This window comes from Labrus mixtus, chromosome 13 (assembly GCF_963584025.1).
Source record: "Labrus mixtus chromosome 13, fLabMix1.1, whole genome shotgun sequence".
Classification (NCBI taxonomy): Eukaryota; Metazoa; Chordata; class Actinopteri; order Labriformes; family Labridae; genus Labrus; species Labrus mixtus.
The window spans coordinates 6,321,188-6,335,419 of record NC_083624.1 but is presented as its reverse complement, the minus strand read 5'-3'; the positions used below and the strand labels follow the sequence as shown (position 1 = coordinate 6,335,419).

General features: G+C 36.5%; 1 protein-coding gene across 1 annotated transcript; it reads right to left on the bottom strand.

The window, feature by feature from the left end:
- Positions 1-115: 115 nt before the first annotated feature.
- Positions 116-8,933, bottom strand: LOC132986766 (cell surface A33 antigen-like). Its single transcript, XM_061053379.1, has 7 exons — positions 8,764-8,933; positions 7,465-7,631; positions 4,706-4,919; positions 4,412-4,576; positions 4,167-4,283; positions 2,428-2,551; positions 116-1,852 (listed from the first exon to the last, which is right to left on the bottom strand). The coding sequence occupies exons 1-7, from the start codon at positions 8,813-8,815 to the stop codon at positions 1,243-1,245; spliced, it is 1,449 nt and encodes a 482-aa protein (XP_060909362.1). The 5' UTR covers positions 8,816-8,933; the 3' UTR covers positions 116-1,242.
- Between the last annotated feature and the right edge of the window lie 5,299 nt (positions 8,934-14,232).

Genomic DNA, 14,232 nt, shown 5'->3' with positions numbered 1-14,232 from the left:
CTGTAATGTTGATGTACAAACAGAAAGGTGGCATGAAAAGCAGAAACTTAAGTAAAGCGAAAGTCTGTAAAAGGTGTTATTAGATACTCAGGTTCATCACTGCACACAAACTGTGATGTTTCACCAGTTTTATTTATTAAACTTGATTTGATTGGCTTTGTAAAAAAAAAAATCAGATCTAACATGCAAGATGATTCATTAGTCACAGAACATGAACAAAAAAGCTGCAAAGATTTTACAAAAATCATAATGTAAAGGAAGATTCAAAGGCACTTACAAAAACAAAAGTGAAATAACCTAAACAAACTTTTTCCACTCGCGTGACTGTATTGAAATAGATGTTATTCTATGCAGCTCTGGTAGAGCCGAGGCATTTACTTTTTCTAAACAAAGTACAGATAAAAAAGAAAGTTAAAGTAAAGAAAAAGTTTTAAAAAAATCACATGAGGGAGTGACAAAAGTAGATGCTGTTTTTGCCTCCCAAATTGTTTCACAACGATGCCAAAATTACAGCAGAAGATAATTTACCTCAAAGGTTAAATTACTGATGATGTTAAGTGAACAGATTGCATGTTTGGCTCAGGCTAAATCTAAATCAAAAAGACCAACAAATGTATTAGAAATAACATTCTCTGCACTTTACATAAGAGTATTTCATTATTGGATTGACTGGCATACTTAAAAGAAAGCCCCCCCCCCCAATTTATTCTTATCCTTCATTTTGTTTTGTTTTTTTTAAACTAAGAGAATTTTTGATTATAAAAAGTGAACAGAGAAGGGGGGAATTATTTTAAATGCATTAAAGGCTTTATATGCGATTTTTTTCATCCAGCAGGTGTCGCCCTTGAGCACCAGCATGAAACCAAAACAACTCGCGCTGCATTGTTGTGTTAGCATGCTAATGCTAGCGATCTTTATTATGCTCGTATCTTCACACTGCATGTAAATTTACCTGAAAAGTTAAGCAGTGAGTACAGTATGTTATTCTTCTTTTCTCTAGTCCCTCAATTAAACAACTTTTATACTCGAGGGGAGGAGTCAGCCGGCCGTCCTGGCGATGTAAACAAACTGAAGATAGGACTCTGAAAACTCTGAAAACATCACAGACAGTGGGACTCGAGTGTTACACCCATTGTAGACAGTCATGACTCACAGAGTTATTTTCAGAGGATATACTTGATTTCTATTTAAGTGTGAAAAATCACATATAAAGCCTTTAAAAAAAACATTCAGTAACAAGAATTATCTGTACCCATTTCTATCATCATCAATGTAATCGATGTGATCACGACTGCCACCATGGCGGTCATGGCGGTTATCATCAAGGCGGTCACGACTGCCTCGGTAGTGATCACGTGGATCGTCAAGGCGATCCCGACTTCCTCTGTAAGTATCACGTTGATCGTCGAGGCGATCCCGACTTCCTCTGTAAGTATCACGTTGATCGTCGAGGCGATCCCGACTTCCTCTGTAAGTATCACGTTGATCGTCAAGGCGATCCCGACTTCCTCTGTAAGTATCACGTTGATCGTCAAGGCGATCCCGACTTCCTCTGTAATGATCGCGCTGATCGTCAAGGCGATCTCGACTGCCATGATATTGATCGCGCTGATCTTCCTGGTAACGTCTGGAGTCAAAATCGCTGCCCTTGCCGTCGCTTCTTCCTCGACCACTGTGATTACTGTGCTGATCGTCCTCAGCTACAGCTAACCCTACGCTGTAGTTGCTTTGAGGAACAACATCTTTGTCTTCATCCTTGTACTTCTGCTTTGGCTTGGTGTTGGACTTGTCATCCAAGTACTCCTCGGCTTCAGCAGCATCTTTGTCATAATATGCTGCGTCACCAGGGGAACTAAGACAATGGTCGATGGCAAAACAACAAACACACAAACACACACAAGAAGGACATTTGTGAGTATTGGTGGCTGATTGAAAGATGTGCTGTTACTACCAATAGACAACAAAAATCACAACACAAAATTCAATTTTGAAAACTATAGCAGAAACTGTTGAGGAAATTACTAAGACTTGACTCCATATAATAAAACTCAGTTGACTCAGATGGCTTACGTTGATGAAAGTTTATACATAAGAAGAATACTCATGAGGAGACATGATTCAACATCACACTTCTGTACTCGTGTCTTGCTCAATCACATCTGCCGAACTTTTCGAAAGGCATCGCATATATCCTAGAAGACATTATCATTATCATGACCCACCTAGACTAAACTGTGACGTCTACAACACTGGAGCAGACAACAAGTCTACCAAACATCCAGCAGATATCAGGAAGAACAGTTGACACTCTCTAAGCTGTACTTGGTGTTCTAATAACAGCTGAACTCTGTCAGCTCTGACTGACATTAGAGAACAGAGAACTACAGAAATTCCACCACAGAAACCTACAGGACATATCATACATACCCTTCTTCCTGCTCTTCATTTTTGCCCTTTCTCCGGCAGCAACAGAAAACAACAATCGCCAGGACCAAAAGACCTGCGATCACTCCTCCAATTATAGCTGCAGTGGATCCAACGTTCATGCTGCCTGTAAAGGGAAAATATTTTTTAACAGCTACCTTAGCCATTTAGAACGTTTGATACTGTGTGTCTTATGTGGGCCTTTAGAAGTTCCTGTGAACCTGAGTGACGTGGCAGATCGTCATGGTTACAGAACGTTCTACAGACTGCTGCAGGTAAGTAGTAGGAGTGATATAGATGGAAGCAGCATATCCATGTTTTGATCTGCAGAGTCCCTCTGCACCTTTAAGAGAAAGCTAAAGACCCAGCTCTTTCATGAATACCTACTAACTTAATGATGATGGTCTCCATATTATTGATGATGATGATGGTAATGATGAAAAGCTCGTGTGGGTTTTGCTAGCCTGATTCCTACATTCACACACTAGCTTTGTGAAAGAAAGAGTCTTTTACCCAGTTAATAAGACTTTATTTATTATTTATTTTTTATTAATGTTGTAGTTCTAACCTTTTATTTTTAAATACAAACTGTAGAAAACTGAAATGTTGATTTGCTTTTAAAGTTGTGCTGTTAGCATCATGACTGAGGTGGTAAGGTAGTTAGCCAGCTATTGAATCGCAGTATAAGTTAGCTGTCTTTTTTGGGTTTTGAAAGCTAACAAGATAAAAAAAATACCACACACCAAACTCTTTAAAGCATACCCGTACAGCTCTGTTCAAACTACTTTGATTCTTTTGAAAATAAAAAAAATTATATGTTATTTAGCTGATGAGCCTAGTTACATCACTAAGCTATCACTCTTAGAAATTCCCCTGTTAAAAAACGGTAAACAACTGGCAGTAGGGTTGCCAGGAAGTTACTGTAAAATTAATGGTATATTGCTGTTGCTGAAATTTACAGTTTTCTACCGTTTTTGTAAATACAGCAAAAAGCTGTTATTTTAAACAAAGAAAATACACTTTAAGAACATGAAGGTTAAACGGGCAAAAAAATCTCCCACAAATATTTACATTAAGGCATTTAGCAAAGGCCATTTCCAATGTATATAAAGTGCATAAAAGAGTTTTGGTAGTTACATTTTAAACAGAGAAGTGAAAAAAATGCGATTATAGTTTCATTTAAATTTCCCTCGGGATCAATAAAGTATCTATCTATCATAACTGAATAAACAACCTGTCCACTGTCCGGGTCATGTGGTCTCAACTTCTTTTTCCCAAAATGCATTGCAAAAATTACGGTAAATTACCGTTTTGTTTCCTCCAAGCAATAATACAGTAAAATATTGTTGTAAACCGTTATAATACAGTAATGTCCTGTATTTAAACATAACAGGATCATACTGTTGAAATGTAAATTTACAGCAATTTCTTAGAGTGTGGACAGTTGCTGCACAAACAGATGTTTGCCTATTCACACATCAAGCAGAGATAGGGTAACACCAGAAGTGAGTTTCTAGCCATCATATAAAGGTAAGTCCAATATTCACTCCCCTCTAAGCTTTTTTGGTGTCCACAAACTAAACAGAATGTATTATATCTATGTCTGGCTATAGTTGTCAATTTTGTGTCCTTTGAGTTGATCAAGGGTTTTTTAAAAGAGCCTGCTGCATAACTGCAGAACGTATTATTCACTGTGGGATTATCACACATAGATGAGCAAGTAAGTAATTCAAAACTCTCACCAGGCATCACAGCTAAAGTGAGTTCGCATTTGGCAGTTCCAATTCGATTTGTTGACGAGCACATGTAGAACCCAGACGTTTCTTGTGAGACATTGAATAGAGATAGAACTCCATCCTCTGCAACATAATCACAAAAAAAATAGGGTAAATGCATCTGAGATAATGAGACATGTTGGGATACTTTATCAACACTGATAATGGAAAAATGTGTGCTTTCAAGTTTCACATGTGGTTGAGATGCTTACCCTCTGTTGTCTTAAGTGGAAAGGGTCTGGAAACGTTTTGAACAGTGTAGCTCATCCATTTATAGGACGGTAGTGGGGATCCTTCCTCAGACATGCAAGTGAGGCTGATGTCATGAAAGTACTCTGCTGTTCCCTGAATCTTGCAGATTGGTGGAGAGGGACGCACTGGAACAAAGCAGATAAATATCACATTTTAATGACATACAGAATGGATTTTACTAACATTTACTGTATATAGAATTCACAATAGACTGAAAAACTAGAATTAAAAATGTGTCAGTGGTAATGTCTCACCCAGGACCAAAAGGGAAGTGGTGGCAGCTGTTACTCCCTCATCATCATTGGGGACCTTGACGCTGCATTGGAAATCACGGTTGTCCTTCATGGTCACCTTTGTTAAGCGTAGTGTGCTCACTTTACTGTTAACGTCAACCTCCACGAAGGCCCGGCCTTCATAGGCAGGCGATATGTCAATTGGATTGTTTATGAAGTAGGTCGCCACCGCTTTCTGAAGAATAAAGACAAGACATGTGCTCAACATAATAAATGTATGTCTATCATAATGATTATTAATACCATAACACATATCTCCATGACATTTCTAACTTTAATAACAGTGTTAGAGCCATAGAGGACAACAGCTTAATATAAAAATATAATTTGCCCATTAGTATAATTTTGTATTCATATGTTTATAATTAGAGTTTTTTGCTTTTGAATTTTAGAATTAATTACATTTTTTATATATATCACGTATTGAAACATTGTGTGTTTATAGGTCTGTGTGGTTATAAGTGCTGCTGCAAAGTGTTCCTGCTGTCGTTAAGCACAGCTAATTGGCGTAAATAGCCATGTGGGTACAAGTGAATAAATACTCAGACGAGCAGGACGAGGAGCAACAGTTTTCTGACCGTCACGGTTTTAGTTTTTGGTCAAATCCAAAAGGTTTTCTTTTAGTAAACGCGTGATATTTATAAGAGCTTATTTTGTAACCTGCAATTATTTTTTTTGAGGAATAAATCGTCTTTTTTTTGTCACTTTAAATCTGCCTCCTTTCATCTTTGGATTACTTTAAAATATGTCTTTTGGAAAGTAGCCTACGAGTCAGAAACTTCTAATCCTGCAAGAAGTGGCAAGAGGATTTTAGTTTGAGTTAAGTTACCACTACAAACAGTTTGAAAACTGGGTGTTAATACTTGAATAAGGATAGTATTTAATGATCACAACATTTTGAAAGATAAATAAAGAAGATGTTTGTAAAAAAAATGGAGATGCCATTCAAAGTTAACTTTTAACAATGCTAAATTAGTTTACCTAATAACTACAATTAATGTATATTTGATTAAATCTTACATCATGAAAGTGGTGGTGTTTGTGTACTCTCATCTTTTAGCACATCACCTCCACCAGTGCAGCAAAGTTTACAACCGCCCCCCAAATTTAGCCAGTTAGCTCCAATTAGCTACAACAGTAATGCTAATGCCGCAAATAATTCATAACAAAACATAGCACATACACAGCAAATAAACCTAAGCTTTTGTCATTTTTAAGCCAATTGTCATGATTTGTTCTGTTTAGTTTAGTTTTTCACAGTTTAGATGGTTTTGATCTTTTAGGTCTCATTCTTCCCTGGTGTTTCCCTCTATGTTCTAGTGTTTCTTCATTTTTCATTCTACATTGTCTTCAGTGTTTCATGTATTTATTTTGTAGTTGTCCTCAGTGTTTCTTGTCTTGTGTTCATTCCTTCCTCTGTGTGTTTCCCTCCAGTGTTGATTGCCCTCATTGTCTTCACCTGTGTCATTAGTCTCACCTGTGTTTGATTACCCCATGTCTATTTAGTCTCTGTGTTTCTTCCTTTCTGTGTCAGTTCATTGTTGTATGTCGTTTGTTGGCGTATGTCAGGTTTTGCTCGTGCGCCTGTGTGGCGCCCTGTTTTTGATCCCTGTGTGTTTTTTGTTGAACTTTGGGAAGTAAGTTTTCTTTTTTTTTGTTTGCCTTTGGCCTTTTTTGATTATTAAATTATTTTAGTTAATTCTGCACTTGGGTCCACCTCTCCTTGTTTTCCAACCATTCATGACACCAATTATCTTACAAGTCAGCGCATACTGCAAGCTAGCTAGACCTGCTTGTAAGTTTACTGTTTAACTTCCTGTGTGAGAAACGTTAGTTAGCTCCCAAATATGGAGAACGTCTATTCTTCGATGATCTTTAAGAATCGTCCTAAAACACATTGTTAGAATAAAAAAAGACTAACTCTAAATGACTTTCATATTAATAATCTGTCCCCTATAGTTACAGACCTACAACCTTATTTTAGATTGTAAAACTCCTTTTAGTTTCATTTCCTTCTGATATGCAGCGGTTAAGGCGAGAGGCTGTAAACCAGACTGAACAAAGGTCACAGAGCTCTATACCTGCAGCAGGGAGGAACTTTTAATCTGAAGCTTTTTAAGCATTACATTCAGAGAGCGCGGGAACGTCTCCTTAAACTTTTATTTGTATTAGTTGCAGTGAATTATTTTCCATTTTAATTTAGGAAAAACTCTTAAAAATGAAAGTACATTCTAAAATACCAGATATGGAAACGAACTGTTTTCAGTTTTCTTTTGGTGGTTTTCTACCTAAAGGTACGGTTAACTATTTGTTGAGGTAAAAGCAACTTAGTTGTGTTACATTTTCTGAGAAGAATTCAACATATCTCAAATAATTAGTATCCCCATATTAATGGACTTTCAACAGACATAAGAAATGACACCATCAGAAAAATACAAAAAACACTTCCCATAATGCAGCAGTCAACTGCAGATCATAAAAAAAAGGGTTTAATTTATTTTTGGTAAACATCCAAATCTTTCACAAAGCCCCGGACTTACTTTAAGTTTAAACTTTTTTTTTAGATTAATTTAAAAAAGCTGCAAAGCAACAAAAACATATGAATGATATATCAGTAATGGCCCACCTGACCCCCCCCCCCCCCCCCCCCCCCCCCCCCCCACATGCATTCTTAAAAAGATGTCAACCATGACTCAGTTTGAGCTGCATTAACCTCTCACCATTGGTTTCCCGGGTTCATCCGGGGAAGCTTCCCACGTCAGGACTAATGCATTGGTTACTGGTCTGGCGGGGCTGAATGAACATGTCAAAGTTATCTCTCCATCTCTTGCGACCTCATATCCTTTCTCTTTAATGGAAACCTGCATACCACTGCAGCAGGAAAGAGCTGAAATAAAGGGAAACGCATGTCAGACATATAACCACTCTTTTTCTTAAAGGTTATTCATCTAATGTTTTTTTTCCCACCCAAACAAAAATGTGTAATCAAACTACACAATATACTTTTACAAGTCTAGCATATATGTGTTTAAACGATTTACTTTTCCTGCATTTCTCTTTCAAATTTTAACACAATCAGTCTTCCGGTTAGTTGGCAAGAAGCTGGATTAATGATTAACACAGGTGTTATACGAGCAGGATATGTCTGTCTGTGAATGGCTCAGTGCGCATGTGTGTAATGTGTTCGGCAGGTGTGTGTGCGAGAGGCAACGTTACTGATGCCGGGGACCAGAGCAGAATAAGCAGGAGGAGAAATCAGAGTCATGATATGTCTGTGCGCATATTTGACCAATTATTATCTATTAAAGAAGTAAAGCAGACTTAATTAGCCGGACGGGAAACCAAAGAAGGCAACAACAGTTTGACATTCAGTGAAGTTGGACGCCCATCCAGCCAAATTGACTATTGCTATATTAAACTAAATAACTATTTATATAATAAAACCCACACACGATAACCAAGCAGACACAGCGGTCTACAACACCTGCAGCCACAAACAAAAGCCTCTAAGCCTGTGATGAAACAGCTTACCAATAAAGTTTTCATCATAGACTGTAAATATTACAGGTTTTTATTTCGTTTTTTACACTTTTAATGTTACGAAAAAAACTGCAAGGTGAGCAGAAATAAAGCAGACGAGACGACTAGGTTTTTAAAACTCCAGACCAGCAGCGGGGGCCCAGCAAAGGGGGTGCTAAAGGGGTGGAATCAATGACGTTACAAACAGGCCACAGGACCCCCGCTGGTGCTGTTTGCTGCCGAAGTTGAGAACCCCCTTGGCAGTGGAGTAGCCTACATTATGTGTCTTGATTGCGGCAAAGACTCAAACCTAGTCACACCAACTTTATTCGAAAATTCAACTAAATAACAAAATGCATGTTAAATTTGGCTCAAAGTGCCCCCTACCCCCCCCCCCCCCCCCCCCCTTGAGACAACAGTGGGCCCGGGGAGGCCGCACCTGCATAAAGGTGTGGCAGTGGTTCATAGAGAAAGGAAAAGAATACAAGCATAACTCCTACCTTGAAGAATCAGAAATAACAGTCGCCATCTGTGCTGCAGTTTTGTCATCATTGCTGACGTGTGATTTTTTCTTTTTTTTTTTAAATCCAGAAATTAGTAATTGATGTTCGGAGTCTGAGAGCGACAGCCCGCTTTAACCTTCAGGGTGAATTCCCAGTTATACGGGGAAGTTGACTCTTCCAGGTAATAACTCAACCGTTGGAGGTCACATGTCACAACAGAGGGCCAATCAGTGGCTCATTTTCCTTTTACCTGTAATAAATCTATGTCATAAAGAGGAGGGTGTTCAACAGAAAGGGATTTGTAAATTAAAAAAAAACAGACGACAGAACAAACAGTGAACTGTTAATGATATAAGACATATAGATTCATAGATAGATGTCATAGTTATGTAAATATTTCAGCAGACAGCACAATGGGTCGTTTAACTTCTCTGACCGTCATATTGGGAATCCATCTCTGGTGTTGTACTTAGCTTGACCTGTAGGCGGCAGTAATGCACTAACAATGACGTTACACTGTATAGAATAGAATAGAATAGAATAGAATAGAATAGAATTACTTTATTGATCCCAAACTGGGAAATTGTGGCATTACAGCAGCAGGTTGTCCAAACACACAATATGAGTAAAAAACACAATATTAGCAAATCTAAACACAATATAATATTAAATACAAAGTAAATAAGCACTAAAAATATCAGAACTAAGAATGAGAATATATACAACCAGGATTTAACTAAGCATTACTAGTCTTAAATATGAAAGATTAAATGTAAATGTGCAAAAACAGAGTTGTAAATGGCCAGTATTGACATAAGTTCATGTCATGAGTGTAGACATATTATCAGCAGAAACTATTCAATATAACGGCGAGTAGACAGACAAATGAAGTGAACTTGAGTACAGGGATAATTAGTAAATTAATTATTACTTAGTAATAAGTAATTAGTCCCATGTAACTGTAAATAAACAACAACATAACAATAAGTATGATTGTAGCAGATTATGTGATCCTGATTGTTCTTGCAGTGCTCTGGGCTGCAACATGAAGGGAGGAGGAATGAGCTGAAACCTTAATGAGGGTTTTCTTTTTTTAAGACATTGACTTGATTCTTAGAGATGTGACTTCACTAAGACAGTGCATTCTTTCACTGGCTTTGGTGGCACGAGGTTGCAGATTTCAGCTCAACTCTGGACAATGATGCAGTCCTAGGCCCAATAAAGAAGCTGTGGTGAACTAGTCAACCTGTTATATATGCAGTAAATAGGCTTCATGTTTATCCTTATGACAGGCTGAATGCTTTATGGTTTAACCCTTTGTAGAATTGATGGGATAAGGGAGACACTACGACCTCCCTGAGGAGATAAGACTCGCAGATTCCCTCAATTCTTTTAAATCCCTTCTTAAAACGTACTTTTACAGACTTGCTTTTATGTGATGTCGTCTTCTTAAAGTCTTTTCTTATCCTCCTCCTATTTTTATCTTCTTTTACTTCTTACTGTCCTTTCATTTATGCTCTTATCTTAACTCCTCTTATGTTTTCACTTGGTAATTTCTTATCTTACTTACTTTGTCTATTTATGTTTTTGTTTTTTTGGGCCTTTTTATCATTAAATCACTTGTTTCTATTTCTTTTCCTGCTCTTACCTTCTTAGTTCTGTTATCTTTTTATTTACTTTTATCTCTTTTAGTTTCTTACATCTTTTTAAATCTTTGGTTCCTCTTGGTCTCAGCTCGTGTTGTTGGGTTCTTGTGTTGCCTGGGTTCTTATGATGGTTCTTGTAATGGTCGGGTTATATATGTCTGTTGGGTATCGTGCACTTTGGATTCTTTTCTGTTGAATTGTATTTAATTATTTTGAGTATTTTGCATTTGTTATGTTCTTGCTGTTGTTTCTGTTCTTCTGTGTTTGGTTTAGTTTGTCAAAGCACTTTGTAAACCTGTGTTTTTAAAAGGTGCTATAGAAATAAAGTTATTATTATTATTATTATTATTATTAATAATAATAATAATAATAATAATAATAATAATATTACACATTCAGTAAACTAAGAATTCAAACACAAAATGTCTCTGCAGCACTGATTATTTTGTTCATTTAAAATAGTGATGGAAGAAATGTACAAAGTCTCCATCCAAGCAAACAGGTAACATCATTTACTGAACAATTATAAGTTGAAGCCCTCATTAAGACAAAGTGAAGAAGCACTAACAGTAGAATATTCAGCTTAAAGCATAAAATGTCCTCTCTGGGTAACTTTTAACTGTGACATTATTATATTGTACACAGTCTATGAGCTGCATTTTTCAAGCCGGTTTATTTGATCGGGGTTTGAAGATTTGTCCCATGGTGAGGAGTTGTGGCCCCTCAAGGGGACGAGATATGCCTGAGGGGCCTTTATCTCAGTACACGTATAGTTTAAAACCTCCTAGATCCTTGCTCGTGTTGTACTTACTGTAACGCTCTGATGTGCGTCGCTTTGGATAAAAGCGTCTTCTGACTTAATTGTAGAATTGAAACTAAATTATAAACACAGATTAATGTTGGTGTAAAAAATACAAAAAAAATGTAACGTTTCTTCACACCATTCAAAGGCAGGTGTGAAACCTCGAGTGCAGAATTTGACTTTTTTTGTTGTAATTTGACTCGTGCTATACAGCATTTAATTCTGTATATCATTCCATTTATAGAATGATCAGTTTGAGTGTTACACAACAACTCTGCAACGATAGACAATTACAAATTCAATTCTTTGACCACATGTGTAAAGTGGTTTTGTTCTAAATAAAAAAAGGCTATATCATTTAGTCGGTCATCAAAGGGAAGATCAATGTGCACATTTCAGGAAGTGGTGAAGACAAAAGGAAATGTGTTCCCACTTCCCATCCCAACATATTAGAGAAGTGGACTTTATTGTCTCTGTCACGGAAAGGTCACTATAGGTCATCCAACAATTTCTCTTTCCCTTTTTGATTTAATTTGAGGATGCATACGACAAAAGGAAATAAACAAAGGTTTCTGGAGAATGGACAAGCAGCAATGGCCGAGCATTATCTAAGAAATACTGATGTGATAAATAAATACAGTAAAGGCACCAGAGATGAAAAAAACATCAAACATACTTGATATCAAAGACCAATATCTACAACTTACTTAGGCTCTGCTGATAACATGTCTACACTCCTGCACTTTAACTTATAGTATCACTGATTACACATCTCCTTATGTCAATACTGTCCATTTACAACTCTGTTTTTGCACATTTACATTTAATCTTTCATATTTAAGACTAGTAATGCAGAGTTAAATCCTGGTTGTATATATTCCCATTCTTAGTTCTGATATTTTTAGTGCTTATTTACTTTGTATTTAATATTATATTGTGTTTAAATTTGCTAATATTGTGTTTTTTGCTCATATTGTGTGTTTGGACAACCTGCTGCTGTAACGCCACAATTTCCCAGTTTGGGATCAATAAAGTAATTCTATTCTATATAGGCTACAATATGATTCACAAATGACAAAAACACACTAAACTTTCCCATGTGTGATTGAAGGAAAGATTATAAACCTAATATAAATCTAGTCAAAATATTTAGCCAAGTCTTGAGTCCCCCCCCACAATAATGGTCAGATATTAAACATCTTGGGTAATGCTGCATTATTTTTGGTTACAATTAGCTTACTCATACTAATTCCCGTCTGAAAGGGTCTGAGTCATCGTGCTTAAAGTAGATGATGGGTAGCCTACTTACTGTTTTATTTACCACAGGGATTTTGAGGCATCCTTTATGATTAGGTTCTAACAGTCTAAAAGCTTTGGGGACTTGGTAAATCAAATATTAGTTTAATTCGACATTTGTTATTGTTGTTGTTGTTTTTGTCTCAAAATACATGCTGGGTGTCCACGCCGCCATGTCCAAATTCTAAGTGTAAGTTTTTAAGAAAAGCTAGATGATTATAAAAACAAACCCTTGTTCATAACAAACACAGATAGATAGATAGATAGAATCTTTATTATCATTGTATACAAGGATACAACAAAACTTTGTTAGCAGCAATCCTAAACAGCAGCGTTTACAAAAACAACAACAACAACAGAAATATATTTGTGGTGATATGAAAGAGAAATATGCAAAAAGTGGCAAATGGGAAATTGCTGTTCAATGAATGAATGATAATAATAATAAATAGACAGTTGTGGTGACTGAAATAATATAGATAGATAGATAGATAGATAGATAGATAGATAGATACTTTATTGATCCAGAGGGAAATTCAAAGCATCCAGTAGCAGGTTACAAAGACATGACATGAAACATTTGTTAGAAATTAAACCACAAAACCGACCCCCCCCCCCCCCCCCATACATATATATTAACCTGAAAAAGATTTATAGAATCAGGGATGGGGCAACTTTGGTCACAGCGAGGGGCCACATTCATTTAATTCTCACTGCCAGGGGGCCAAATTGTAGAATACAAAAACGATTACAGTCAATTATGTCTCCAATTTATAATAATAATACATTTAATTTGTAACGCACTTTACATTTTTGCAAAAAAAAACCTCAAAGTGCTACAGGAAGAAAAATAAAATAGAAATAAAAACAAATTTAATCAACTAAGCAACTAACGAAACTAAACGCAGAAGGCTTTGTTAAAAAGGTGGGTTTTTAGGGCCCTTTTAAAAGCGTCAGCAGACGCTCATATACCAATTTATCTCAACATATACCAGTGAACAAATATTATTATGCACATATTTCTGGTTTTCATGATTTCATGGCAGATTTTGTCATGTTTTCTTCATGATTCCAATTAATTGATTAATTGAGGGCCACGTTGAGGGTTGATGGGGGCCCCATGTGGCCCCAGGGCCGCCAGTTGCCCACCCCTGATATATACAGTTATTGTTTTGCAGTGACTGATTAGGAAAACAAAAATATATACAGAGAGAGATAAAGTGCAAATAAGTGAAGTAAAACAAGAAAACACCATCACTCTCTACTTTACACAGGTCGAAGTCTCTCAAAGTATCTCAACATTATATTACAGCCTAATATATCCGTATCTTATTTATTACAATATTGTATGGGCCAAACATATCTTCATAAAATTCTATTACTCCAGAAACGTTTTGTCAGAATGGAAACTTTTTTCCAAGTCCTGTGATGAAACCTCCCCTCTTTTTCTGAAGAGGACAATCTTATTGATATCAATATTCTTCAAATAAGTAGCTTTATTTTTAAAGTTAAATACGTGAGTGCAAACTTGCCAGAAAGCTTTAAAGCATTTTTCATTTTTAATTCTCAAGTGAACTATTACTCAACTAGACAAATCAATAACCTCTACCTACCGATGTGTCGTACATCTCGAGGACTCAATGAGATACCGTGGAGTCAAATTATGGAACACGCATCTTTATTTACTTGATGATTTTTTTGTCTTTTTCTAGATACAAACTG